The following is a 27,953-nucleotide window of genomic DNA, read 5'->3' as shown; positions in this document are numbered from 1 at the left end:
AAAGCCCCAATGGCATACGGCACTAATGGCATATGGCACTAACGGCCCCAATGGCATATGGCACTAATTACCACTGTGGGGGAAGTGGTCATTAGTGCCATATGCCATTGGGGAGAAGGTGGGGAGAAGCTTCCCGTGCCCACTACTGCAGTTGCTCAGTCAAATCCCAGGTATTATCAGTGAAGCATAAGCCCAGCTCTTTAGAAAGCTACTGTTAGTTATTTTGATATGCTGCCAAAATTTTCCTCAGCAGCGCAAGTAAGGGAAGGGAAATAAACGGTTGAAAATAATTAATAACGTTTCGCAGAACGAATGGAAAGCATGTCTTTAGCCCTCAGGCTTTGTCCCTGCCAAGTTTCAAATAACTGCCACAAACAAGAAATCTAAATTTAGGGGTTGTTACCTGTTTGCAGATAATCTGCAGAACATTAAAACTGACAGAAATTCAGTTCTTGAAGGCATCTAACAATACTTTCAGCACATTCAGTTGTACAGAACATAAACCCATTTAATCTTGAAGATACCACGTAATGACACTACATATCAGTGATCACAAAAAACAAGAACAGTTTGGGACCTTTCGACATAAACTACAACTTCAATACAATTTAATACTGTTGAAGTACTGCACTGTGAATCAATCTGAGCTTTGCTCTACAGTGCTCTTAGGCCCTGATCCTACATCACTGCAGTCACTGGAAGTCCTTCCATTGACTTCAATGGGTACAGGACCAGGCTCTTGGTCACCTGAACAAACCTGACTAACAAACTTCTTATTGGAAATAAGAGCGTTGTGGAGTTCAAATGGTATTTCTGAGAGCATGCAGATTACTGAAAAATGTTTAAAAAGCCAGGTTCAGACAATCTTCTATATACACAAAAGTCCATCTGTCGCAGACAGGCAACTGTAACTCAGATTCATGAGCTTGCCCTAGTTTTTGGTAGTGTCCTGCACACTTCTAATAATTAAAAAATAAACATAAAAAAATAGTCGCCACAATGGTTTTACATCACTCCAACTTGTACCAGGATGCAATCTCTTCTTGCTACTTCCAGTACTGTTCTTTTCACTGTTGCTTTTCAAATGCAAAAACCAAGTAAATACCTATGAAAGATGAGAGTATTTAAAATTTGCATTACTTCTTTCTCTCCAAAGGTTTCAAACATAAAGACAAACATTTCCCTCTCCTAAGCTGTTGCAGAACAAATTCTATTTATTAAAAGAAACTGCACCAATGGCTACCCCATCAATTACCATTTCTTATTACAGCAAATTTTTAAAAGCAACTTTTAGTCTTGCTCCTGCAACTTTTTGTATGCAAAAACCCACATCTACAACATGTTTTTGTATTTAAGAGGCTAGGTTGGATTTCTTCTGAAAGCGTGACCCGAAATCTAAGATACAAAATATGAATCTAGAATTAAATGCAAAGTAATGATAAATAAGGATTTTAAATGCAGTTAGTAACATACTATTATCCGCTTAATGCGGGCGTGGGCAAACTTTTTGACCTGAGGGCCACATCTGGGTATAGAAATTAGATGGTGGACCATGAATGCTCACAAAATTGGGGGCTGGGGTTCAGGAAGGGGCAAGGGCTCTGGCTGGGAGTGTGGACTCTGGGCTCTGGGGTGGGACTGGGGATGAGGGGCTTGGGATGTCAGAGGGTCCTCCGGGCTGGGACTGAGGGGTTCGGAGGGTGGGAGGAGGATCAGGGCTGGGGCAGGGGCACGGGGGAGTGGCTCAGGGGGTACAGGAGCTGGGTAGCACTTACCTTAAGCAGCAGCAGCAGCAGCAGCAGCAGCAGGTCCCCGCTCCAGCTCTTTACGCGGAAGCGCCGCCAAGTGACTCTGATCCACATGCTGCCCCGACTCCAAGCACTGCCCCTGCAGCTCCCACTGGCCATAGTTCCCAGCCTATGGGAGCTGTGGGGGCGGTGCTTGGGGTGGGGGCAGCATGCAGAGCTCCCTGGCTGCCCCTACGCATAGGAGCTGGAGAAGGAACATGCCGCTGCTTCCGGGAGCTGCAAAAAGAATGGCCCCGGACCCAGCTCCCCGGCTGGACCACAGCAAGCCGCAGACCCCGCCTCTCAGTGGGAGTTCAAGGGCTGGATTAAAAACGACTAGAAGGCCCTAGTTTGCTCACCCCTGGCTTCACGCAACGTTAATTGCAGTTAAACATTCACGTTTCATTACCAGAGTGCTTGACATGCCTCCTTAACTCTGCTCCCCTTTATGTATGAGGGATAGTCTTTAAATTTCAATTTCTTAGATTTATAGGTGCACATAAGGTAATACACAACCCTAAATTTAAAGACTTATTTATATATAGTGGGCAGAATTAAGTTTGTACATTCAACTCTGTACAATTAAAAATAATGAAATCTGACTAAAATCCAAAAGATAAGAAGAATTGAAGTTTGCTAATTTTAAAAAAGCAAGACCTAAAAACATACAGTTGAGTAGGACTTTACAGCTGCTAGCTAGCATTTTGTCAACCACAAGATGTACCTTCAGTGCAGTCTCTGCTAGAGTGACACTCCTCAGAAATACTTCATTTGGCATGTAATCAAAGAAACCTATACAGGACAGTGAAATCTGTGGAGACCCTTATGTTTTATAGTAGCAGAGACTTCATTTATTGTGTCAAAAAGAGCTGCAAGATCAAACAGAATCCGATTTGACAGTTATTATGGGCTTCCAGTTGGCATCAAATGTATTTGTTTATGATAAGATGAATCATTGCTAGAAGGTTGCTCAATCTATACAGCAAGCCTGAATGCCTTTTCCAGCAGTGAAACAAAATGTTATTCTTTTAATTTGATCAAGCTATGACTACATCCTATTCCTTATAAGCACTGCTCCTCAATCTCTCGCTAATGGAAAGAGAGAATCAATTACTTTACAAAAATGTGAAAACCCACATTTATGAGATTATAATAGTTACTGAAAAGAAACAGTACTTACTTGTTGCTTCCCATTCAGATTTACTCAAGGTTCCCTTTAAAGAAATTGACAATAAGGCACATATCACAAATGGAGTATGATGAAATATAAATCAAACATCCCCCATAATCATGAATACTTTAAGCAGTTAGTAACAAAAATATTAAACTAAGAAACCAAGCAGCTTTTTCTTTACCTAGGTGATAGATTTATCTATCAACTACTAATAAGGACATTTCTTTATCAGTCCTCTGCAGGTTTGAGAGAATAGTTTAGCTAACTCTTTTATTCAATTTTTCCCCCTTGATATAGGGTTTTATGTTACACTATCACTACATTTTTACTATAAAGATCAGACCTTTATTTAAATATATAAATAAGAGTGGATAAACAAGTGCTTGAAAAATAATCTCAGTCTAAAGGGAAGAATGTTTCAACCTATGACTTAAATTCTACATGATATGCTACCCTTTAGTGTGAAGGACAATTAAACATCAGGTCTCTTGTGGAAGAGAGTGTATTGATCATTCTATAGTTGTTTCTTTGAAGAACATAGTAGGGTTTCCATCTAAATTTTAACACTGATTTTTATAAAATTGCATATGTCATTAAATAAATTAGTTACTAAGGCCCTGATTTTCTGAACACTTAGGTATGTACTTTAATTCCATACTTTAAGTCAATGGAATTCTTCATCTATATAAAGTTAAGCAAATGCCTAAGTGTTTGCAAGACTAGACCCTATGCATCACTGAGCACACTTTGCTTCTGACAAGAGTCTATCACTTGGGGGTGTGGGGGAAGGAGACTTACCAGAGGTAACTTTGGTTTGCCATCTTTCATAAGCTTTTCTGCATGCTCATAATCATCAGGTTTATCAGAGACAAGTTTGGAATTATCATTTGCAGGATATGGCTGAAGAAAAGATGAAAGTTACTATATTAAAAAAAAAAAAAATCTAGCCATTAAACATGTGAACCAAAAAAGGTGTCTTCTAAATAAGGGTTCGTCTACACTGCAATTGAAAATAGGCTTATGCCAGCTGATTTGGGCTTATGGGATTCAGGCTAAGGGGCTGTTTAATTGCAGTGTAGACATTCAGGCTCCAGCCTAAACATCTACAATCACAATTAAACAGCCCCTTAGCCTGAGTCCCACAAGCACAAATCAGCTGGAACAAGCCAGCCATGGGTTTTCAATTACATTGTAGGCATACCCTAAAAGAGGCCTTAAAGGGAAGTCAATACCTATGAAAAACGTCAATCTGCAGTTATTTTGATGCCTACCATTAGATAGCCAAGTCTGAAAATTTAGTCTCATTTACTTTCTGGGGAAAAAAATTAAACCAATTTTTATGCTCAGGCAGATTCATACAAAATCCTATTTAATTACTTCAAAACAGTGAACCAGAATTGATGAGCACTTACTGCAGAAAAGTGACAGATATGTATCTCTATCTATGGAGCTTATCAATCATATTCACTATTGTAAGACTGTCCAATCACTGTTTTGTAATAGGATAAAACTGGTAAGATTGAAGTGGCTCCTGAACTGTTTGCTCCGAGTACTGGAAATGAAGTCCTATGCAATTCTGAATTTATAAAAATAGATGAATGTTCAGAAGCTGCAGAAGAGACACACACAGTACCTGTCCCTTGGGGGAACCAAGTGTAAGTGAGACGTTGAGGGTAAAAGATTACTGCTGGACATAGATATAAGGCTAGTTATGGATTTACATTTAAAAGTATAATTGTCCTGTATATACAAAGTATTTATTTTTATATACCTAATTCAATTCTTCTTCTCTTTTCTAATAACAGATTTCTTACACATAAAAAAGGTAATTCTGTAACAGGCAACAGCAAGTCCTTCTATTCCATTTCTTACTCTTGTTTATAATGGAGCATTGAACCACTCTTTACAATGAACAGTTAATTATATAGCACCAGATATTACAAATACACACACACACACACACACACGAGCAAATACAATTCAAAGCACAAGTGTGTTGAACCTGTTAAATGGAAAATACAAGTAAAATGTGCACAGTTGCCTAGTAACCCAATATAAAAACTTGTCCTCAACAGAATATACTTGAAACTCATTAGTATTTTATTTAGCTACAAAATTTAGAAGAAGATTAACTGCTTTCAGCAGCATGCCATAGGAACTATTTGGCTCCTACAATGCACTTGAATACTAGTCATAATTTACTGCCCAAAGCTATTGCTAAAGTAGATCAACCCCAGCAAGATGCAAAACATTATTTAAATGAAAGAATGAGGTTTTTTTTTAAAATCATCATTTTTATATTTACCTCCAAAGCCTGCATTCGCTTTAACAGCATTTTATTTTCCTCATCCTTAATCTTTTCTTCATAGAATTCCCGAAATGTCATTTTGTAGACTAGTTTCATGCCGTATTTTTTTGCCATTCTGTGAAAATAAGTGATTCACAAAATTATTGTAGAGATATTTTTAAAGCAACAAAAGCCTGAATTTATCATAGTTGATAGTTTTGAACCACAGGGACACCATATGGTCTTCAGTGGGACTTCAACCTCTAAGTTTATATATTTATGGCTTTTATTAGAAAGGCTGGAAAAGTCCACACTGCCATCAAATATCCATTTTCAAGGAGTTATAATGTCATCAAAAATTCTCTGCTCTAAGCCTGGGTATAAATATTTCTGACTTGGACAGAGCAATTTATATTTCCCTGAAACACAAAAGTTTTAATGAAAATCTGAATTTGCAGTCTAAAAATTTTTTTAGCATTATGCTCCTGCATCAAGATCAGCTACTATGACCCTTTGAACGCATGAAGAGTTTTATCAACTTAAATAGGATTTTGCTAACTATACTATACTATACTAACAGAACCTAATACTGGGGCCGGGCCTATCGGTATCAGGGGCCTTTTCCCTAATTATTATTATTGTTTATTTGTATTACCATAATGCCTAGGAGCCCTAACTATGGACCAGGACTCCATTGTACTACGCTCAGTACAGAAAGATCAAAAAAGAGAGTCCCTTCCCCAATCAAAGTATAAGACAAGAAACAACAGATACATATAGGCAGGGAATACTAGGAAACAATGAAACAATATTGGTCACCATAATAGGAACTAGTATTAGCATACCAGCAACCTAACTGTTGTCAAGTCTGAGGCATCACTACAAAGACGAGTCCTTTAAGAAAGGATTTTAAGAATAATGAGATAGCTTTGTGGGTATTTACATGGATCTCCTCCCAAGAATGAAGGTGTTCATTTAAGAAATTAACAAGTGGGCAATGAAGGCTGGCATTACTGGCCAATAAGCAGGACCTGACATTTCAATAGTAAATGACAGATGACTGGTAGGGTAGGGAGAGGCCATGAAGGGCCTTGAAAGTGAACCCAAACAATTAATGTTTGATGTGACAAAGGGAAGCCAGTGAAGTGATGCAAAGAGAGAAGTTACGTGGACAAGGCAGTGGGCTAGAATAATATCCTTTGCAACACCATTCTAAATGGATAGGAGTGGGCAAGATCCCATTTGTCAAGGCTAGAAAAAAGAATGTTGCAATAATGGAGACATAAGATGGTGAGAACCTGGACAATCTGTGTGGATGGACAGGAAAGGCTGTATCTTATAGTTAAGAGAGAATCTATGAGATTGAGATAGAGCCTGGATAGAACAACCTAGAAAGGTCCGAGTTAAAGATGAAGCACTAATTATGGGCACGGGCAACAAGCCAGATGGTTGTGCTTCAGATGACTGTTAGATATTCACAAGACAGAGGCCAAGATTTCATTTTGGACAGAAGGACGACGGTCCGGAGAGAAGAGATCAATCTGAGAGCTGTCTCCATAGAGAGGATAGTTGAATTTGTGCTGCAGATGAGATTATCCAAACTGTAAAGAAAGAAGAGAAAGAGACCAATGACAGAGCCTTGTGGAAGCCAGACAAAGTTGGTGGGGAGGGTAAGGTGGATACACTGAAGGACTTTCTGAAGGAGCAATTAAAGAGGTAGGAAAAGAACCAGAAGAGGACAGAGTAACAAATCAAGGGACAGGAAGAACATGATTGATGGTGCAAAGGCCACTGACAGGTCGAGGATGAAGAATACTGGTTCTGAGCTTCGCATAGGAAATCATCATTGAAGACATTGGCAAGAGCCTTTTCAGTGGAGTGCTGGGGGCAGATATTAGACTGGAGAGAGCCTGGGATGGAACTGGAGGAGAGAAACTACCGACTGCAATTGTAGATAACATTTTCAATTAGCTTAGGCCTTGTCTACGCTACAGGGGGAGACCAATCTAAGTAAGCATACTTAGATCCACTTAACGGGGGGGTCCACAGTACGCTATGTCGACGGGAGACACTCTCTCGTCGACTCCCCTCGCACTTCTCGTTCAGGTGAAGTACAGAAGTCAATGGGAGAGCGATCTGCGGTCGATTTAGCGGGTCTTCACTAGACCTGTTAATCGACCACCAACACATCAATGGCTGCGCATCCTCCTCTAGTAAGTGTAGACAAGCCCTCAGACACCAAAGAGAGATGGGACAGTAGTTGGAGAGACAAATGGTGTCAAGTGTTGCATGTTTTATTTCTTTTAGGTTTAAGATGGGAGAGGTTGAAGCATGCTTGTATTATGAGCAGAAAGAGCAAGAGGTTAAGGAGAAAAAGTGGGAGGAGATAAGTATGGGCGTGAGGGAGATCAGGAGATGGAATGGGTTCAGTACACAAAATAGAGATGTGACAGGAGGAGACAAAGGAGAAAGAAGAGAATGTGGGAAGGAAAGGCAATCTGAGGGCAGAGGAAGGTCACATTGTCTTTTGTCAATTTTTGAAACGTATTTAGTGTTAAAAGAAAAGGAAGACTAGTGGCACCTTAGACTAACAAATTTATTTGAGCATAACCTTTCGTGAGCTACAGCTCACTTCATCGGATGCATTCAGTGGAAAACACAGTGGGGAGATTTATATAACAGAGAACATGAAACAATGGGTATTACCATACACACTGTAACCAGAGTGATCACTTAAGGTGAGCTATTACCAGCAAGAGAGCGGGGGGGGGGAACCTTTTGTAGTGATAATCAAGGTGGGCCATTTCCAGCAGTTGACAAGAACGTCTGAGGAACGGTGGGGAATAAACATGGGGAAATAGTTTTACTTCGTATAATGATCCATCCACTCCCAGTCTCTATTTAAGCCTAAGTTAATTGTATCCAGTTTGCAAATTAATTCCAATTCAGCAGTCTCTCGGAGTCTGTTTCTGAAGCTATTTTGTTGAAGGATAGCCACTCTTAGGTCTGTAATCGAGTGATCAGAGAGACTGAAGCGTTCTGCGACTGGTTTTTGAATGTTATAATTCTTGACATCTGATTTGTGTCCATTTATTCTTTTACATACAGACTGTCCAGTCTGACCAATGTACATGACAGAGGGGCATTGCTGGCACATGATGGCATATATCACATTGGTAGATGCGCAGGTGAACGAGCCTCTGATAGTGTGGCTGATGTGATTAGGCCCTATGATGGTGTCCCCTGAATAGATATGTGGACAGAGTTGGCAACGGGCTTTGTTGCAAGGATAGGTTCCTGGGTTAGTGGCTCTGTTGTGTGGTTGCTGGTGAGTATTTGCTTCAGGTAGGGGGGCTGTCTCTAAGCAAGGACTGGCCTGTCTCCCAAGATCTGTGAGAGAGTGATGGGTCGTCCTTCAGGATAGGTTGTAGATCCTTGATGATGCGTTGGAGAGGTTTTAGTTGGGGGCTGAAGGTGATGGCTAGAGGCAGTCTGTTATATTCTTTGTTGGGCCTGTCCTGTAGTAGGTGACTCTTCTGGCTCTGTCAATCTGTTTCTTCCCTTCAGCGGGTGGGTACTGTAGCTGTAAGAATGCTTGATAGAGATCTTGTAGGTGTTTGTCTCTGTCTGAGGGGTTGGAGCAAATGATCCACATGATACATTATCTATAGCCAAGCTCTTCGATACAACCACATTTGCTCCAACCCCTCAGAGAGAGCAAACACCTACAAGATCTCTATCAAGCATTCTTACAACTACAATACCCACCTGCTGGAGGGAAGAAACAGATTGACGGAGCCAGAAGAGTCAACTGCTGGAAATGGTCCACCTTGATTATCACTACAAAAAGTTTCTCTCCCGCCCCCCCCCCCCCGCTCTCCTGCTGGTAATAGCTCACCTTAAGTGATTGTTTCATGTTCTCTGTGTATATAAATCTCCCCACTGTATTTTCCACTGAATACATCCAATGAAGTGAGCTGTAGCTCACAAAAGCTTATGCTCAAATAAATTTGTCAGTCTCTAAGGTGCCACTAGTCCTCCTTTTCTTTTTGCAAATACAGACTAACATGGCTGCTACTCTGAAACCTGTATTTAGTGTTATATTTAAAAAAAAAAAACTGTTTCATACATAATGAAACAACTTTCAATTAAAATTCATTTTGTATATATGTATAAATACCCCCCCACACACACACACCAAGTTAGCTGAAAGTGAGATTTTTTTTAGCTAGATGCACATTTACATATCCCCAAACACATACTACAGAGCACTGTTTCTCAACCACCAGTCTGTGGAAGCTTCCTGGGTCCCTGAGATTTCACTGACACAGTTTAGGAAGACAGGAAGTCAGTTCCTGGTATCAAAAAGTTGAGAAACACTGATGGAGTACACACTATTACACTTTTTTCAGAGGGAAAAAAATTGGGTTTTTACCTTCTTTAGTGTCATTATGATTTAAAAAGATGGCCCGAAAGAGCCAACCTGGATTATATCCCATTTCACAATTATCCCCAATCATAAGAGATCTGTAGGACAGACTATGCCTTCAGTGATTCCCATGCAACCCTATTGCCTGCAACTAGTTGTGCTTTAGTAACCAAATCGTATCAATAGGCTAACAAGTTTGAACAGAATCCCCAGCATTCTTAAATATGTTGGCTCTACGAGCCTAACAGTAGCGATTTTTACAATTTACAAACCATAAAAATATAAAGTTTTAGCTATCTGATCAAGAATCTGAAACACTGTTTTACACCAGCATCTTAATTTGGGGCTACCACTTAGGATCTGAAGATAGATATTTAATACAAAGAATGTTCGCTACCCATACTCCAAATATGAACCAGATTTGAGAGAATACTAATAAAACGTTTTAAGTAGCATATCCTGATATTATAGTAATGCCTGGTGGTAGATTTCTGCTAGACATGTGCTCATACAATTCTTCAAAATTTGATTACATAATGAAGTCAGAAGTAAACTTACTCTATCAGTAAAGGAAAATAAACCAAGAACTCAGGGACATCAACAACTCCTTCCAAGTTAAAGTCATACTTGCAGCCAAACAGGGGATACTCCCCCTTCTTCTGAAACTGTACCGTGTACACATCATTCCCAAATGAATCAGTTTCTGAAGCTTCAAGTCGTTTTCTATATAAAGATATATAAAAAGAGTAATAACTGATAAATAAACTGTTATTCCCATTTTGCAGATAAAGAAACTAAAGAGAGGTGCAGGGACCTTCAAGAAGGTCACAGAAGGACTCAGTCCATTCCAGTGCCCTAGTCTCTGCAGCACACTGTCTCCCTTAATAAATTTAGCCATCAATTAAGACTAATATAAAAACATGGGAATGAAAAAGTTTTTATTCAAATTTCAACAGTCTGAAGATAACGGGTTATAACATTCAAAGGCGTCAAGAATTAGATAACCATAGAAACTGAATTCTCTTTATCCTGTAGAGGCAGGTCAGAGTTAGAAGTAGGCAGATACAAAGGTGTCAGAGGAAGCTTGCAGCTACAGCCCACACAGTACTTGTTTTGTCACCAATTAAATCAATACAGAAGCATTACGTGCTAGGAAGTGTAGTACCCTTAGGGCACACCTCCCTATGAAAGATGAGGGTGGATGCAATCTGCTCCATTTTATTCAAGTTACTAAACGTCTGATTCTCCTAGCGAGTAGGCAACACAGGCCCTCAGCTGGAAAGATTTTGCTATAAAAATACATCAAGGGCACGCAAAGAGTGACTCTCCTTTAAATCTGATAACATTTCATACAATTTTAAAAATTAATAGAATGAATAGCACTTACACAAGTTCAAAGCTATTTGGAGTTGTGCCAATAAAATACCCTCCAGGACAGAGATTCCCGCAAGCATTTTTAAGCATCATGTCAGCCTGCTCATATGTCTCAAATGAGTAATGGTAAACAAACTGACAGCTGCATATGTCAAAGCACATATGTTGATCACTGTAACTGTCAGACAGAAGTTCCTGAAATGGATTAAAAAGAGAGTTATGAGACATACACCAAAGGCTGCAGAATCAAAAAAGTTGTTTGTGTTAATCTTCCAGCAATGCATGCCAATCCTAGAATACAAGTACTTGAAAGAAAAATAGTAAAAAGTTTATTTCCCTCTGCCCTCAGCAAATTCAGGCATGAACTACTGCTTGGTAGAAAGAGAAATAAGATGAAATAAGAAAGCCCATTTCTACTTAAGAAACCATATACTGCATTCCAAAGCCACCAGAATATATTTATATATCACTTTAAAATTGTAATTTTTCTCACTTTAAAAAAAAAAAAAATCTGTGAATTAACTGGGTCATCAAATTTCAGAAGCCAAAATAATGTGGCTATTACGTTACAACTTTTACTTTCCAAAATACAATTCTAGTATTGTTGCTGAAAGTCCAGCTGCAAGTGAATTATGGCAAATTTTATGAAAACAAATTTTCGGTTTACAAAATTTGTAGATATTTGTACATGTTTTTGTGCTTTTTAAATAAAACCAGCAAGATAAATGACTTCAGTTTTGAAAGAATAGATCAGCTGCTTTTTAATCTTTGAGATACCTTGATTTTTTAACATAGTAAATTGTATCTAAAACTTCAATCATTTTTAATTACATGGTTTTATTGCATGCACTTGCACGCACACCCTTTCCCCTCTGATCCAATTAACCTGTGATTGTTAGACTGAGCCCTTGGAATTTGAGTCAGACTGGTCTTTCAAGAGGCCTTGCTACAAGAGTTTAAAGCTGTGAAAAATTATCAAAATAAGTTTTAAAAATAAGCAATATGGAAAATAAAAATGCTATTGGAAAATTTCACCCAATAGGCTGCATTTCAGTAGCATTAAGAGTCATTTAGGAGCAAGAGGACTAAATAAAGTCAGAAAGTCTTCCACATTTGTTCTGGGGGTCGGAAAGAACCCAGGCCCATCAACACAAATGTTTTATAAGTTCCCTAGTGGCTATGTAGCAACAGTTAGCAAAATCTGGGGAATAATATGACCCCACTAGTTAGTGAGGAAATTGAAAGGACACGTTTGGTAGGGTGAAAGATGTATTCAGCCTTTCAAGAGTACATTACAAAACAACGAAAGAGTTTGTCAGAACTAGTTTATAAGCAACTGCTTGTTAACTTATATAGTTCTAATGATTAATTTAGGACTTTTCTACATAGAGACTCAGCCCTGGTCTACACTGGGGGGAAAGGTCAATCTAAGATACGCAACTTCAGCTATGTGAATAGCATAGCTGAAGTTGGCATATCTTAGGTCGACTTACCTGGCCATGAGGACAGCGGCGAGGCAACTGCTGCCACTCCCCCGTTGACTCCGCTTCCGCCTCTCGCGAGCTGGAGTTCCGCAGGCGAGGGGGAGAGCATTCGGGGATCGATTTATCGCGGATCGGCGGGTAGTGAAGACCTGCCCTCAGCGTTTAGCAAGCTGGGGTGTAAAATCTACAGCACATTAACCTGCTGTGTCCCAAATGGCCAAAGTGCACTCTGGAATGAGCGTGAGGCAGAGTCCACACAGCCAACTGGTGCACTGTACATTTACACCCCCATCTTGCCACACATTAAGTTTCCACATAGGCAAGCCTTTAGTGCAGGGGTGGGCAAACTGCACGCTGCTCCCCCCCGAAGCGAGGTCCCCACAGCTCCCGTTGACCAGGAACCAGGATAAATGGCAGCTGTAGGGGCAGTGCCTGCAGACGGGCAGCACAAAGCAGAGCTGCCTGGCCATGCCTCTGCGTAGGAGCCAGATGGGGGACATGCCACTGTTTCCAGGAGCCACTTGAGGGAAGCGCCGCATATAGCCTGCACCCCTGAGCCATCCCCCCTCCCCCAACCCTCTGCCATGATCCATCTCCCACCTTCTCAACCCCTCGGTCCCACCATCCTGCATCCCAAACTCCTCATCCCCATCCTAGAGCCCATACTCTCAGCTGGTGCCTGTGCCCCCGACACACATGCCCCCCACCCCAGCCCTGTTTCCCCCTCCCATCCTCTGAACCCCTCAGTCCCAGCCCAGAGGACCCTTCTGCATCCCAACCTCCTCATCCCCAACTCAACCACAAAGCCTGCACCCCCAGCCAGAGCCCTCCCCCCTGCACCCCAACCCCCTGCCCCAGTGCCCTCACCCTCTCCCACACCCTGAACTCCTCATTTCTGGCCCCACCCCAGAGCCCTCACCCCCTCTCACACCCCAACCCCCAATTTTGTGGGCATTCATGGCCCACCATACCATTTCTATACCCAGGTGTGGTCCTTGGGCCAAAAAGTTTGCCCACCCTTGCTTTAGTGTAACAATTCAACCTTAAATTAAAGTCTTCTCTCCTTGAAACACTCCTGAACTTTTAGTCTAGTGACTTCCAACATTTATTCAAATAAGAATACTAAGCAACTAGTTATGACACCAGGAATATATAAAGTAGAACAACTGTACCTTGGAGCTATCGGCTGTTATAAATTCTGCATTGAAAATGTATTCATTAGAACGACATCGGGCTTTCATGTCAGCATACCGCTGTTGGCACTGTTGCATGGAAACTTCAGCAATATCTATAAAAAAAAAATAAACTGCATACACAAACTTCTCTTCAGATTGGTATCTGCTCTCACTCCAATCATACCTTAGCATGAGTAAAAGCTGGTTTTCAGTAGATGTGCTCCATTATGAAGTTTTATTTATATTTATGGGGACTACAAGGAACTAGGTACACTAATTTGTTACACACATACTTGGTACTAAAAATGGAAAAGAGCCAAACCAACACACTTAATTTTATTCTAGGCCCGATACAATAAAATACGAATTCCACAGAACGTAAGCTTTAATAAAAAAAATTTCTAGCCCTTATAGTTGTAGTAGAAACCTTCACAATGTGAAGAGACTGACGGACATAAAAATGATGCAGTGTTGTCTTCAAGGATTTGTAGAGAGTTCTAAACAGTTCTAAGGCCTGTCTAGACCAGGAAAAAAAAAAAAAAAAAAAAAAAAACACACACTGTTGACATGGATGGATACAGTTCAATTCTGTGGGTTTCTGAAGTGCTACTGAAGAAGGTTTCTCTTTCTTTACACGTGCAGATAAAGGTGCTTAGTTGAAATTACTGAGGAAATTCAGGGCTAATCTATGCTACAAAATAGCTCAGGATTGTGAAAATTACATCACGCATGGCATGAAATTTAAGTTGATCTAAGCCCTGATATAGAAACCACTGCACCACTGTAGTGTTTCTAATGTAGACAAACTTCTTTCTGCTGACAGGGAGGGTTTCTAGTGTAGACTACCCCTAAGAGATGTGAACACCACATGCATAACTGCTGACCAAGTAATGAGGACGAGACAGTTTTCAACACTATTAAACCTGATCTACAGTACGCAGTTATTTCGGAATTAGCCGAGTTACCTCGGAATAAAACTGGTTCCGTCCACACGACCAAACAGTTTTTTCGATTTAAAGGACTCTTTACTCCAAATTCTGTACTCCCACCTCGACAAGTGGAATAGCGCTAAAATCAAGATCGCAGTTACAGGTACTGTGGACGCAATTCGACGATACTGGCTTCTGGCAGCTATCTCAGAATGCTCCCTTGTGACCACTTCCTTGTGGACAACACTCTGAACTCTGATGCACTAGTCAGGTAGGCAGTAAAAGCCCCGGGAACTTTTGAATTTCTGTTTGGTCACCATCAGCACAGGCAACCATCAGCACAATCCACCATCATAGGCTACCACGCAGTCCCGGATTCGCAGATGAGCTCCAGCATAGTTCGAACAGGAGGTACTGGATCTCACTGCACGTTGGGGAGAGGCATCAGTTATGGCAGAACTACGTTCCAAAAAAAGGAACACAAATATGTATGCTAAAGTCTCCAGGGCCATGACAGAAAGAGGCTACTCCAGGGACATAGAACAGTGTCATACAAAAAATCAAGGAGCTCAGGCAAGTGTACCAAAAAGCCAAGGAGGCCAACGGACACTCTGGGTCACACCCCCATACATGCCGCTTCTACCGTGAGCTGCATGCAATTATAGGGGGTGACGACACCACTACCCAACCATTGTCCGTGGACACCTGCAAGGGGGGAGTAGCACAGAGCAAGGAGGATGAGTTTTTGGAGGACGAAGAGGAGGAGGAGGAGGAAGAGAAGGACAGTGCACAGGCGGCAAGTTGGGAATCTGTTTTCCCCCCAGCCAGGAACTATTCTTAATGCTGGAGCGAATAGCCTCCCCCTACTCCCAAAGCATGCTCCTGGACCACGACCCTGGAAAAAGCACTTCTGGTGAATGAGAGCTTGATCGGAGCCACGCAGTGGGGGGAAACCCAGCCACACTATGGGCTATTCATGTTTAGTTTAAAGGGCTCATCCCTGCTCAAAGCCTCCCTGCTCAGAGCCTCATTGGAGCCTGCGGGGGGGAGAGGGGGGCTTCATGAGCCATGGCATTAAGGGGTAGGCTGGGTCCTCAAGGATAACTATAGGCATTTCAACATCCCCAACAGTAATTTTCTGGTCTGGGAAGTAAGTTCCTTCCTGTAGCTGTTCAAACAGACCAGAGTTCCTGAAGATGCAAGCATCGTGCACCTTTCCCGGCCATCCCAATTTGATGTCGGTGAACCGTCCCTTGTGATCCATGCACACATGCTTGCAGCACCATGGAAAACTACCCCTTGTGGTTTATGTACTGGCCACCCCGGTATTCCGGGGCCAAGAAAGGGATATGCGTTCCATCTATCACCCTGCCACAGTTAGGGAACCCCAGCGCATTAAAGCCATCCACAATGGCCTGCACATTTCCCAAAGTCACTACCCTTGATAGCAGCTGGTCAATGATTGCGCTGGCTACTTGCAGCACAGCAGCCTCCACAGTTAACTGTTCAGTTTTCCCCTGATTTCCCCACTCCAAACAAATTCCCGACTGACCAGTAGCTGTCGGGCGTTGCAAGCTCCCACAGGGCTATGGCCACTTGCTTCTCAACTGTGAGGTCTGCTCTCATTTTGGTGTCTCTGCGCTTCAGGGCAGGGGACAGCAAGTCAAAGTTCCATGAAAGTGGCCCTATGCATACGGAAGTTTCTCAGCCACTGGGAATCATCCCATACCTGCAACAATATGCGGTCCCACCAGTCTGTGCTTGTTTCCCGGGCTCAGAAACGGCGTTCCACAGCATGAACCTGGCCCAACAGCACCATGATCTCCCAATCACACCTGCCGTGCCATCTATGTCCACGTCCTCATCACTATAGTAATCACGCTGTCATCGCTTCCTTGCCCAGTTTGCAGGTACTGCACATACTGCTGGATAATACACGAGGTATTTACGATGGTCAAAACTGCAGCGGAGATCTGATTGGGCTCTATGACTATGGCACCTGCACGGGTAATCCTGGAAAAAGGGCACGAAACGTAGGAGAGCAGAGTGGCAGCGGAAGCTGTGCTGTTTGGTTCATGGTAGCCAAACAAAGGCTGAAAATGATTGTCTTCTGTGGCTTTCACGGAGGTGGGAGCAGGACAGACAACATGGAGAAGCTTGGAAGCATGGCAATAGCGGGAGAGCAGAGTTGGCGATAATGGCCGAGCAGAATTGAGTTGGAGAGGTGGATTCATAGTAGCAGTAGAGCAGCAGTGCACCGTCTGCTGAAAGCAGTATAGCATCTGCACGCCAAAAAGGTGCGAAACGATTGTCTGCTGTAGCTTTCTGACAACACACACCCAGAAACACCCGCAAGAATGTTTTTGTCCCATCATGCACTGGGAGCTTAACCCAGAATTCCAATGGGTGGCAGGGACTGCGGGATAGCTACCCATAGTGCATCGCCCCGACATTCGATGCTAACCTTGGTACTGTGGACGCAATCTGCCGAATTCACACGCTTTAGTGGGGACACAGAAGACTGAATGTATAAAATAGCTTCCGAAAATTCGAATAGAATAATTTCTGAATAATTTCGTACTGTAGCCGTACCCTTAGTGTGCAATTGTGTAACCATTATAGGAAGTATGTACAGAAATCAGTTAACTGAACATGCAAATGGCCAAAAACACCCAATGAGAGTAAAAAATAACTGTGGTCCCGAAGATATCAAGAATAATTTCCCCCTCTTTATAAAATACATAATACATAAAGGACTGTTACTATAAAGAAATCTTTAAAATATATCAAATTTAAACAAAAATGCTATTTAAATACGGTAAAAGGAATGAAGCAAGGGTTCAGTCAGTCAGATCCCAATTCCTTCTCATAGCTAATTCTGCAGCAAAGGCAATTCCAACCCTGTGATATCACAATAAACTGATAAAATAAAAATTCATCTTTTCCCTAGCGTTGTAATTTTTCTCAGAATCTAAAATATCTAAAAATAGTTCCTTTCTTTTTCCATCATAAAGGTAGTTTTCAGGATAACACCAATGCACCTGTTTTGCAGTGCTCTATTGCCAGTATCTTCGGTTAAAACTTCCTTGATAAAATGCTCCAGTAACTGGAATGCAAATTGAAGGTTATACAACTTTGTATTATTAATTCTGTAATTAACTGTTGATTAATTTGACTCTGCAAGTAAGTGGTGACTAAGGGTGTCTGCACTATTTACTCTGCAATTAGACACCGATGGCTGGCCTGTTGCAACTGACTTGGGCTTGTGAGGCTCGGGCTAAGGGGCCGTTTAATTATGGGGTAGAAGTCTGGGCTCAGGCTACACCCCAAGCTCTGGGACCCTCCCACCTCACAGGGTCCTGGAATCCGGTCTGCAGCCCAAGTCCAAACATCTATGCTACAATTAAACAGTTTAGCCCGAGCCTGTGGGTTTTTAACTGCAGTGTAAATATATACTCAGTTTTTCATGGAGATTTTAAACAAACATTTTTACTCGATCCCCAACATTTACTTTTCATTTATGAGATAAAATTAATGATAACTGGATAGGAACACTAGGGACTTTCCCCTCTATTAATGCTAACAGTTTAACCAGGAACCATGATAAAATGAACATGATTAAAAAAAAAAAAAAAGCCACGGTAGAGCACGGAAATGAAGTTCCTTCACAGCAAGCATGGCATTTTTGGACATATCCAGAAAGAAAGAAGCAAAAAGTGTAGCGTTCATGGTACATACATATCCACAGAACCTTTTGTACTGTCTCTAGAAAATTAGTTTGCCTTCTTACCTGTGCACACAAGTTTACTGATTTTGCCTTTTTTCCATTTAAGCAGGTCTCCACCTTTGCCACATCCCAGATCCAACACAGTGATATCTCGCTTCTTACATCGTACCTTTTCTATAAATTCACCTGAAAGAGAAAGCACACATTCAACTGATAACGAAGCCTCTTTCATTGTACAAAGTTCCCTAAAGCACCAAAGTCTGATATTTCAGAATTTCAAAATTCATTCAAAGACTACTTAGAGTTCGTAAAAGAACGGTTTGATTCAAGTTCTGTATACTTCTTTTCTTGAAGTGTGTTTTTTTTAAAGAGAGTGGTTTTCTTTAAATACACGTTTGATCAATCTCAAAAGATTTGAAGGGGAAAAAAGGAATGAATGCTTCCTGGGCTGAATGTTGTGTGTGCAGCGTAAGCCAAGCCTTGGGAATGAAGGGGTGTTTTATAGACAGAAAAAAGCAGCATACTGCTTTGCTTAACACTGAGCCCAGATGTGATTAAGAAGCAGGACTGATAAAATACAAAAGGAATCGCATCCAGAATGAGGCTGGGTATGAATTATGAGCATAAGAGAGCATTCTTTAATTAAAGAAGGGATGAGCTACCCTAGTGGGTCTAAAAACACTATTGCAGTCCAAATCAGAAACAGGTGGAGAGTGGCAAAAGTCGATAGAATATAGTAGTTTTTTTGGATGCCATCATATTGCAAATTTACACATTTGATTTGCTCTTTACTACCCAGTCTAAGTTTAGTAAGCATTATAAGCGTTAGCTGGTGTTTAATGTTGTAAAACAACAACATTTGGCATGACCATAAACGTACGAGAGTCTTATCAGGACTGAGACTCCCATTGTGCTAGACGCATAAAAGCACATAGGAAAAAGGAAGAAAAATCAATGCCTTGAAAAGCTTGCAATCAAATTTTAAAAAAGAGCTGAACCTAAACAATTTCCTCTGAATAAAGATACGCTGTACTGAACACAAGAAAGCATAAAACATTTAGCTGCAGTCTTAATACCACCATGATTGTTTTGTGATGACCACAGGACATATTTGAATGTAACCAAAGAAAATAAGATACACTGCATTAAAGTGTAGTATAGTGACTAACTTTTCAAGTGAGGACAAAAGCAAGTAATAAAGGAGTCATACCAATGAGAAGACTCTTCATCCAGTTATTAAAATTTCTGAGGAAGAAAATGCGACTCTGGCTACGTTTTTCTAGTCCAACTTCTTGAAGTTCATTGTAATGTGCAGCTACAGTTTGCCCATGGCCTTCTTCCAAATGCTATACACAATGGAAAATAAGAGAATTAAATGAGAAAGTGTGAACACACTTCAGTGTTTAATTAAAAAGACTCATGTTGAGCACAGGTTTTTAAAACACATCAGAAGTAATGGCAAAGTTTACTGGCTTCATTTACAAAAGAATATTTCCCAACTCCTCCCTGATCACTGGTCCTGAGTTCTTTAATTCCAACCAAAGAGGAGGACTCTATTTAATATCTAACACCATAATTATTATTAGTTATTTGTACTGCTGGAGCACCTAAGAGCCCTAGTCATAGTCCAGGATCCCACTGTGCTAGACACTGTACAAACAGAACTGGCCAAAGTGGTTCCTGCTGAGTGATTCAAGGCATCTCTTCACTGCAGAAAGATGGTTTAACTTCTTGTATGCTATTCCCAGTGTTCACTGAAAGAATCAATTTCATCCCAGTGAAGCCATGGATTTAAGGGCTGTATGTACATTCTCCAAAAGTTATTCCAAACTAGAACTTAAAAGAAGTTTAGTATAAAAAATCCATTTTGAATTCACAGCCTCACAGTTCTGTCTAAACTACAGCTACTGTAGCCTTGTAGTGTAGGTACTTCCTACATCAAAGGAAGGGACTTTTCCATCAAGACAGATAATGCATCTCTCTGACAGCTACTTCAACCTAGCCACCTCTACATAGGGGGATAGGTTGAAGTAAGTACATCACACAGAGTGCAAAATTTTTTTACAGTCCTGATCCATGTAGCAAGATCAACCTAGAAGTGTAGCCTAACCTCAGAAACCCTTTCTAAGTGTAGATTAACAACAGATACATATGCACTGTTCATTTAATCCAACTGTCAGCTGGAGCAGGAGCCCCAGATCCTGCTCCCCAGCAGGAACTTGAAGGCCGGATTAAAACGGCTTGTGTGCTGGATCCGGCCCATAGGCTGTAGTTTAAATCGGGGTGGGCAAAGTCTCATCATTCTAATTACCACCTTTCCTCCTGGTTCCTTCAGTTCCAAGTAATTCTGTATATTAATTCTGTATAATTCTTTTCAGACAATAGCAGCAGATGCTAAAATTAATTTTTACAGTAAGTGAATCATGAGACACTAGCTGCTAAAATCTTACAAACATACACTGTAAAAATGTTAGGTATAAATACTTTAAGGATCAATAAACTTCTCTAAACCCACACCCTGAAACAAAGATTTTAATCCCTGCCTACTGTTTAGACATAACTGAAAACAGATAATACTCACCACTTTTCTAGAATGATCTTCAAATTCTGATTTTTTCTTTTTTGATGTGCTGTCCACATGATCACTAACATCTTCCTTTTCATTTCCAGCACAATACTCTTTACCTGAAGTTGTATTATTGTCATCCAAACTGACAGCAGACTCTGCGTCTGAAGCTTTAGATGTTGTTCTACCTGCTTCCTCAACTAAGCTCTTTTCTAACTCTTGTTCTTCAACCCTGCTCGAATCAGACATGTCGCAGGTTAGTCTTCTTGTTGCTTGATCAAACAGGAATCAGTATTTTTTTCATCAATAAATTCTGTGAGAAAAGTGAGATACGACTTTCAGTTTACAATTTATGCTTGTTCTCCCTTACATTATAAAAGCCCCATCATACCTAGTGCTTTCGATTAGTCAAAAGAGGGCAGCAGGTTAAAAAGTAACGTTTTAAATGTATTCAATTGGGTTTAACACAGATAACACCCAAGTTGCCATATGGGTGTCTCTCTCTGTTCCAGTTTATTTTATGCATTTGACTGGACTTTGTTACAGCTAGCTTCACTGTTTCACCTGAGCAGCTCTCCTGTTAGTGTGATTCTGTCACACGAAAGAAAGGGGGGGGGGGAATTAAAATTAGGAAAATAAGGTGGTCGAAAGCAAAGACTGGCAGGAAGGTCAGGGGCCTGTCAACCCCAGGTAAGAGCCAGACACACCTTTCCCCAGCTAACTAGATTTCAAGCTGACTTTTTCAGAGTCTAAAGCCAGAAGGGACCATTAGCTCATCCACTGGGTAACGAGGGCCACGGGGTCTCGCTCCGGACCACCCGGCTCTGGCCGGCTAGCTCGGCCCAAGGCAGCCAGGAGACGCGGTCTGGCACGGTCCCAGCCGGCGTCGGGGAGTCTCACGCACTGGGAGCGGCCCCGCGCACGGCCTAGGTCCGCGGCAAAGGGGAACTAGGGCGGGGCTTCGGGCGTCAAAGACCCGCCCCCCGCGGGGAGTCAAACACCCCGGTCTCTGACACACTCACCCCCACCCCCCACTTCCGGGACCCCCCCCCCAACCAGTAGACGAAACTCTTGGGAGGTCACCTTCAGGAACCACGCCCCCCGCGCCCCGCACTCGACAACCTCGAAAGGGGCGGGGCGACGAGGATGGAACAGCTCCTCCTCTCCCGCAACGCCAGGCCCAGGCTCCGCCCCTTCGGCCCACCCCGTCACTGGGTCTCTCACTGCCCTGCCCTGCCCCGCCCTCCCAGGGCACACGCAGACGCTAGCGCGAGCCCCACCCCGTTCCCCGGCAACAGCGCCCGCGCGCACCTCCCTCTTCGGCGTCCCACCTAACAAGCGACTGCGAGCCCTCGCCCTCACTGCACCATTTTGCCCCGCCCCCTTCCTCCGCAGCGCGCGCGCAGCCCTTCGGCCGTATCTCCTCCCCTGCGGCGCGCGCGGGAATGTGAGCGTCGGCCCCGCCCCAAAACTTCCCGCTCTGCGGAAAGCAAATGACCCGAACCGCAGAGACGCCGCGGGCGCACGGAAGCTGTTTTCTGAAGGGGCGCTCCATGCTCGGAGCCCGGCCCGTAGCCCCCATCCACGCGCGACTCCGAGGAACCGGCCTGAGACTCTGCGCGGCGCTCACCAATCCAGGCTTTTCGCCATCCTGTTTGAGGAAGTGACGCACATATTGAGTTGTTTATGTCATATCCGGGGGGGGGGGAGAAGGAGGATGAGAGACCCGCAGTGGGGCACCAATTGCGCACGCGCATACGTGACTCCTCTCCAGTCTAGAGGGCATCTGAAGGGAGGGAATTGTCAGCGGAGGCAGCAGCCTGACGATTTCAAGGACTACAGTCCCCAGAAGGCCTTGCAGTGGAGCATGCGCAGTGAGAACAATCGGGCCTGCAGGTGGTGGGGGTCCGGGGAGCAGCTTAGTACAAACACGTTGCTTGGAGGCAGGACGAGGCCGCTGTAGTCGGGTCCCAGCGCTGCCACCCGCGTGCGACCCTCTGGCTCTGGCCTTATGGAGCAGCGGCCTGAGCGCAAGGTACCGACCACCCGGCAGGGGCGGCCTGGGCGGGGGGTGCGTCGGGCTTGGGGGTCCCTGGTAGGCGGGGAGCGAGGGGCGGGACCCCGGGCAGCCTGACCGCCCGCCCCCCCGAGACTGCGCTTCGGCCCCGGCGGTGCGGGGAGGAGGCGGGCTGCGCCTCCGCTTCCATCAGGCCCCACCAGCGAAGGCGGCCGCGAAGGAGCTTGTATCTGAAAGCTGCCGTGTTTTAAAAAAAAAAAAAAAAAGTGCTTTTGCCATCGGAACTGTGCTCACTCCAGCATGTTTCCGTTCCCTCCGGGAAACAAGCCTGGGTGGGCCTTGCCTCTTCGTACTCTCCTTCAGCTGCTTGCTCTGTGACCGTGTTGCGTCCATGTAGTATGCTTTTTATGTGAATAATTTCTAAGTTCGTAGGATTCGGCTAATGCAAGTACAGAGGGTCCTTTTCAGGCAGGGACGGGAGCCTCAGATTTGAGAAATCCTCTTCCAGGTTCTCCTCCTCCCATGTTCTGCTTCCTGCTCTTTTTTGTGGGTGGGTGGGTGGGTGCAAGGAGGCAGCAGGAATCTGCCGACTGAGTGTTTGGGGTTTTCTTTGCTCCCATCTTGCCTCAGCCAACCTCCCTAGTCACCCTGGGACCAAAGCGGAAAGTAGCTGACTGAAATAAAATCAGATAGGAAACTTTGTGTCAACTTTTGTTCCAAAGTTGCTCTGGGGAAATCCCATCAGATGTCTGCTAATGACCATATGCAAGACACCAAAATGATACAACATTCATTCATAGTAGGCTAAAGATGCCTCGAGGGGCTGAAAATACACCTGTAGGCTTGGCTCCTCCATGATAGGGCTTGATGCCTACTCTCAGTGGGAATTGGATTCCTTGCTGGTCTCTGTGTGCCTTTGTTGCAGAATTAACCTGAGCTCTTACTCGGTTGTTATTAACGTGACTCCTGTCATCAAACATGCACAAAGCTCCATGAATTTGGTGCTTTCAGTCTGAGCTAAATGGGCCCATGTGGGGCTATAGACTGTATAATCCAGGGATCTCAAACTCAAATCACCATGAGGGCCATATCACCAACACCTTTTCATATAAAGATACAAAAGCGCCCCACCCCCTGCCTCCAGCCCTGCCCCCCACTCCATCCCTTCCATGAGTCCCCGCCCCTGCCCTGCCTCTTCTCTGCCTCCTCCTCAAATGCATAGCTCCCCACTCCCCCTCTCCTGGAAAGCGCTAAGTGCTGCCAAACAGCTGTTTGGCGGCAGGAAACACCTGGAGGTAGGCAGAGGATTGGGGACGTGGCACGCTGGTGGGGAAGGAGGGTGGCGGGTGAGAGGAGCTTGGGGGCCACAGGAAATAGCTCCACAGGCTGCGTGTTTGAGATTCCTGCTATAATCTGAGTGCTGCTTATACTGAGGCTGGTAACCTGCCCACTTTACAGTGTGGATATAAGCTAAAGTACTGGAGTGCCACTGCTGATAGTCCTTCAGTGCCTTCTCACAATTCCCTATATATCCAGGAGCATAAACAAGTTCTCTCACAACTCTAGGAGAGAACCATAGAGCAGATCAGTTACTGAAGCACTAAGAGCCATGAGTTGTGATCCCAGAATCTCTAACACCTTACGCTAGTGTGAATGCAGCAGCTCAAGTATGGCTTTGCAAATGTGACGGCTATAACCCACAGTAGGCCACCCAGGTGATCAGACACAATCACCCAAGTTAATACTTCAGAGGCTTTGTCTACACAAGCACTTTTGTTTGTAAAAAAAAAAAAAAAAAAAAAAAAAAAAAAAACACACTTGTGACCAACATAAGGTTCACTGACAAAAGCACCAGTGTGGACGGCTCTATGTCAGTGGCAGATGCTCTCCCGCCAGCATAGCTACTGCTGTTCATTGGTTTAATTATGCTGGCAGGAGAGCTCTCTCTTGCTGGTGTAGAGCGGCTACATGGGAAGCGGTGCTGCAGTGAGGTCCGTAGCATAGACATAGCCAAAGAAGAGATGCTCTGACTTTCTCTTGATGGGGTATGGATACGTCTCCTCCCCCATACCTGTCCCCTGAGCTCCACTCTCGCCCTTTGCTTTATAGGCTCCACACATCAAACTGAGGAGGAGGGAGTGGTGGTGACACACCCAAGCACCACCTTCTCATGGAGTCAAAATAAAATGTCACAGCAGACTTTGCTCATATTCATGATTTCATTGTTCCTCTCTTACATGTTTTGATCAGCAGTAAAGTAGTTAATGTTAATATTTATCAGATGGCATCTGAATTAAAGTCCTATTAAGGTGAATAGAGGCAGTTCACAACTCTTAGCAATTCTTTTAGGCTTTCTGAAAATATGGATAGATGTGGCTGTATTTTACATTTTGTTCACTTTAACAAGCTTATCTTTTTCAAATCTAATCTTACATTTCAGAACACAAGGAAGCCTCAGAAACAAACAGCTGCATTTGGGTAGGAATCAGCATCCTGGCTTGCTTTCTTTGCTCTCTGGGTTTGTTCTTGAAGAGATAGACATCTTCAAAACTCGGCTTAGTCTATACTTAAGTTTGACTGGCATAACTAAGCTTGTAAGAGGTGTCATTTTTTTGTTACCAACAAGGTTATGCTGGTGTAAATTCTAGTGTAGATGCAGTTGTTGCGCTATAAAAGTGCTAATATGTTAATATAACTGAGCCTATGCTATGCTGTTTTTGCCATTTTAACTATGCGGACATAGTTAAAGCAGGAGAACATTTGTGTAGGCCAAGCCTCAGACTTTTGCTCCTTTCCTTTATCACAGAATTTATTGAAGGACAACCTCCTCATTCTCCTTAAGGAGTTTGCAGAGAAAAAAGTCTCTCTTTGTATTCCTACAATTCTTAGCATAACCACAACAAAAGAAGGGCGTCATTCCTTTTGACTTTTATTTTCCATTCCTGGAGTCCAGGTGCCTGGAGGAGAGACCGCTATTTTCCTGCATACTTTTAGAAGATCAGATATGTGGATCTTCTTAGTCTTGAGTTGTTTCATCATGTTACCCTACCTTGCAACCCTCATCTCTGTCAGACCAGTTCCCTTGAACCAAACTTTTAGGCATCTACTTGAGGTATGTTGTAGCCACAAGAGATTTGAAACCTGAGGCTGATTGTTGCACTAAAGTAGCTGAACCAGTTCATAAAAAATCAGTAGGTCTAGCTCAGGGATCTCAAACACGCAGCCCGTGGGGTTTTGTGCGGCCCACCAGCTCCCCACAGCCCCACGCCCCCGAAACATTTACGGGCCCCACGTGCACCAGGGACAGGGCAGGATCCAGGGAGCCTGCCCTGCCACCGTGTGCGCTGGGCCGGACCCACCCCCTGAACCCCTCCTGTACCCTGACCCCCTGCCCTGAGCCCCCTGCTGTACCCCGCAGCCTGACCCCCTGCCCTGAGCCACCTGCTGCACCCCATACCCCTCCTGCACTCCAGCCCCCTGCCCTGAGCCGCCTGCCGCATCCTGCCTCCCGACCCGCCCTGAGCCCCCTGACGCACCCTACACCCCTCCTGCACCCCCTGGGGGCAGGGAGGGGGCGGAGTTGGGGTGGGGATTTCAGGGAAGGGGTTGGAATGGGGGCAGGGAAGAGGCGGGGCAGTGGCGGGGCCTCATGGAAGAGGTGGAGTGGGGGTGGGGGCGGGGCAGCAGGGGGTGGAGTGGTCAGTGGTGCGGCCCTCGGGCCAATGTACTAGTCCTCATGTGGCCTTTCTGGTCATTTGAGTTTGAGACTCCTGGTCTAGCTAGAATCTTGATGATTCATTATAGTGGTGACTTCCTGATGTAGCTGACCCATTGAAAACATTTCCAATAGACTTTTGTCTCAGACTTTAACTAAGAAAATTATGATAAAAGATACTCTGACTGGAGGATCCTCTGTAATCATCTTTCTCTCACTCTGCCTGTTTTGTCTATTTAGAGTGCTAGCAATTGCTAACAATTGATGTGGTTGGGGCTTCTAGGTGCTACTTCAATGCAAATAATAATTTGTGACCTCTTTATTCTCTGAATTTCAAGGAGATACTCTTTACTCTTCTACAAACAGTTCTGTACCCAATCACTCCTCACCCTCAATGTTTTTCTCAATTCTCGCAAATTATGCCTCATCACACCTTCTGCCCAATTCATGATTCCTCACAAGAACACCATTCAGTGCGTGCTGCACTGACAATTCCATCGGTGAAGTTTCTGCTGTTGTGGAGCAAAATAGTATTGTAAAATGCTTCAGGTAGGTCCTGTGTTATTTGTGGAGAGTTGAAAGGGGAAATGCCACTTGGCCAGGTATTCTTGTCATCCTATAGATCTGCCATCGGATGTTGCCCAAAAACTGATCTTGTTCATGAGTAAAAGTTAAAAAGAAACAATTAAAAACAGAGTTGTAAAACTGTACTAGTGATTGTCATCAGTTATCAGAAATAATGCTTATCAGTAGTCTGTCTTTCCAAACCATAAGGAAAAACGGAAGAATTAGTGAGATGGTTGAGGGCACATTGTAAAAGATCAGTTTCTAGATTATCTTTATTTAGACTTCATTATTATTATTATTATTTATTATTATTATTTTATTTATTATTATAGTTCTGTTCCTGCCACTACAGTGACTTCAGATGTCTTTTCCAACAGAGGGAGGCAAGGGAAAAAGTTTAAAGATGCTTATCTGTTGACTGGTGGATCTTGTCTCCACCAGGTGCCAGTTGATCATCTATCTGCCTTTCGTAAGAACGTCTAGATCAAAAAGTAGATTTCTTGGTTACTCCAATTTAGATATTTTTTTTTCTTCTCTCTATGAAGTGAAAGGAATTATGCATTGAAGTACTGCCCTTAGCAATTAGAGACTATTTTTGATGTCATCTCTTGGAATCCAATATGCTTTTGGAGGATACAATGGTCATAATATCTGCAGTCCCATCCGCATCATTTTGCTCTATTTTCCTTTTTAAAGATACAGTAGTTAAAAGTGGCTGACTT

General features: G+C 43.3%; 2 protein-coding genes across 10 annotated transcripts in view; one reads left to right on the top strand and one right to left on the bottom strand.

Moving 5' to 3' along the window:
* Positions 1-490: 490 nt before the first annotated feature.
* On the bottom strand, positions 491-22,638 carry RNMT (RNA guanine-7 methyltransferase). 9 transcript variants are annotated; one of them, XM_043508150.1, is made up of 12 exons: positions 22,563-22,629; positions 21,419-21,523; positions 20,948-21,245; positions 19,577-19,712; positions 18,430-18,552; positions 13,708-13,823; positions 11,065-11,246; positions 10,236-10,400; positions 5,267-5,384; positions 3,760-3,861; positions 2,968-3,001; positions 491-1,105 (listed from the first exon to the last, which is right to left on the bottom strand). In XM_043508150.1, the coding sequence occupies exons 3-12, from the start codon at positions 21,179-21,181 to the stop codon at positions 1,068-1,070; spliced, it is 1,248 nt and encodes a 415-aa protein (XP_043364085.1). In that variant the 5' UTR covers positions 21,182-21,245; positions 21,419-21,523; positions 22,563-22,629; the 3' UTR covers positions 491-1,067. The 9 variants fall into 9 exon arrangements, 8 of the variants coding, with proteins under 8 accessions (XP_043364085.1, XP_043364086.1, XP_043364089.1 ...); XM_043508151.1 differs by lacking the exon at positions 22,563-22,629 and adding an exon at positions 22,244-22,544; XM_043508154.1 differs by lacking the exon at positions 22,563-22,629 and adding an exon at positions 22,213-22,337.
* A 192-nt stretch (positions 22,639-22,830) lies between these two features.
* The window catches only part of FAM210A (family with sequence similarity 210 member A), a 30,953-nt gene continuing 25,830 nt past the window's right edge, over positions 22,831-27,953 (top strand). The window contains exon 1 of the mRNA XM_043508155.1: positions 22,831-22,967. The gene's annotated coding sequence lies outside the window, so the exon portion shown is untranslated. The remainder of the gene's footprint in view (positions 22,968-27,953) is intronic.

This window comes from Dermochelys coriacea, chromosome 2 (genome assembly GCF_009764565.3).
Source record: "Dermochelys coriacea isolate rDerCor1 chromosome 2, rDerCor1.pri.v4, whole genome shotgun sequence".
NCBI lineage: Eukaryota > Metazoa > Chordata > Testudines > Dermochelyidae > Dermochelys > Dermochelys coriacea.
The sequence above is the reverse complement of the archived record's forward strand: the minus strand, read 5'-3'. Positions and strand labels throughout refer to the sequence as shown.

Coding starts and splice junctions, on each gene's coding strand:
- RNMT (XM_038393019.2), bottom strand. CDS start 21,181: ATGTCTGATTCGAGCAGGGTTGAAGAACAAGAGTTAGAAAAGAGCTTA. Junction 19,713..20,947: donor AAGATCATTCTAGAAAAGTG/GTGAGTATTATC, acceptor CATTGTGTATAG/CATTTGGAAGAAGGCCATGG. Junction 11,247..13,707: donor TAACAGCCGATAGCTCCAAG/GTACAGTTGTTC, acceptor AATCCATTTCAG/GAACTTCTGTCTGACAGTTA.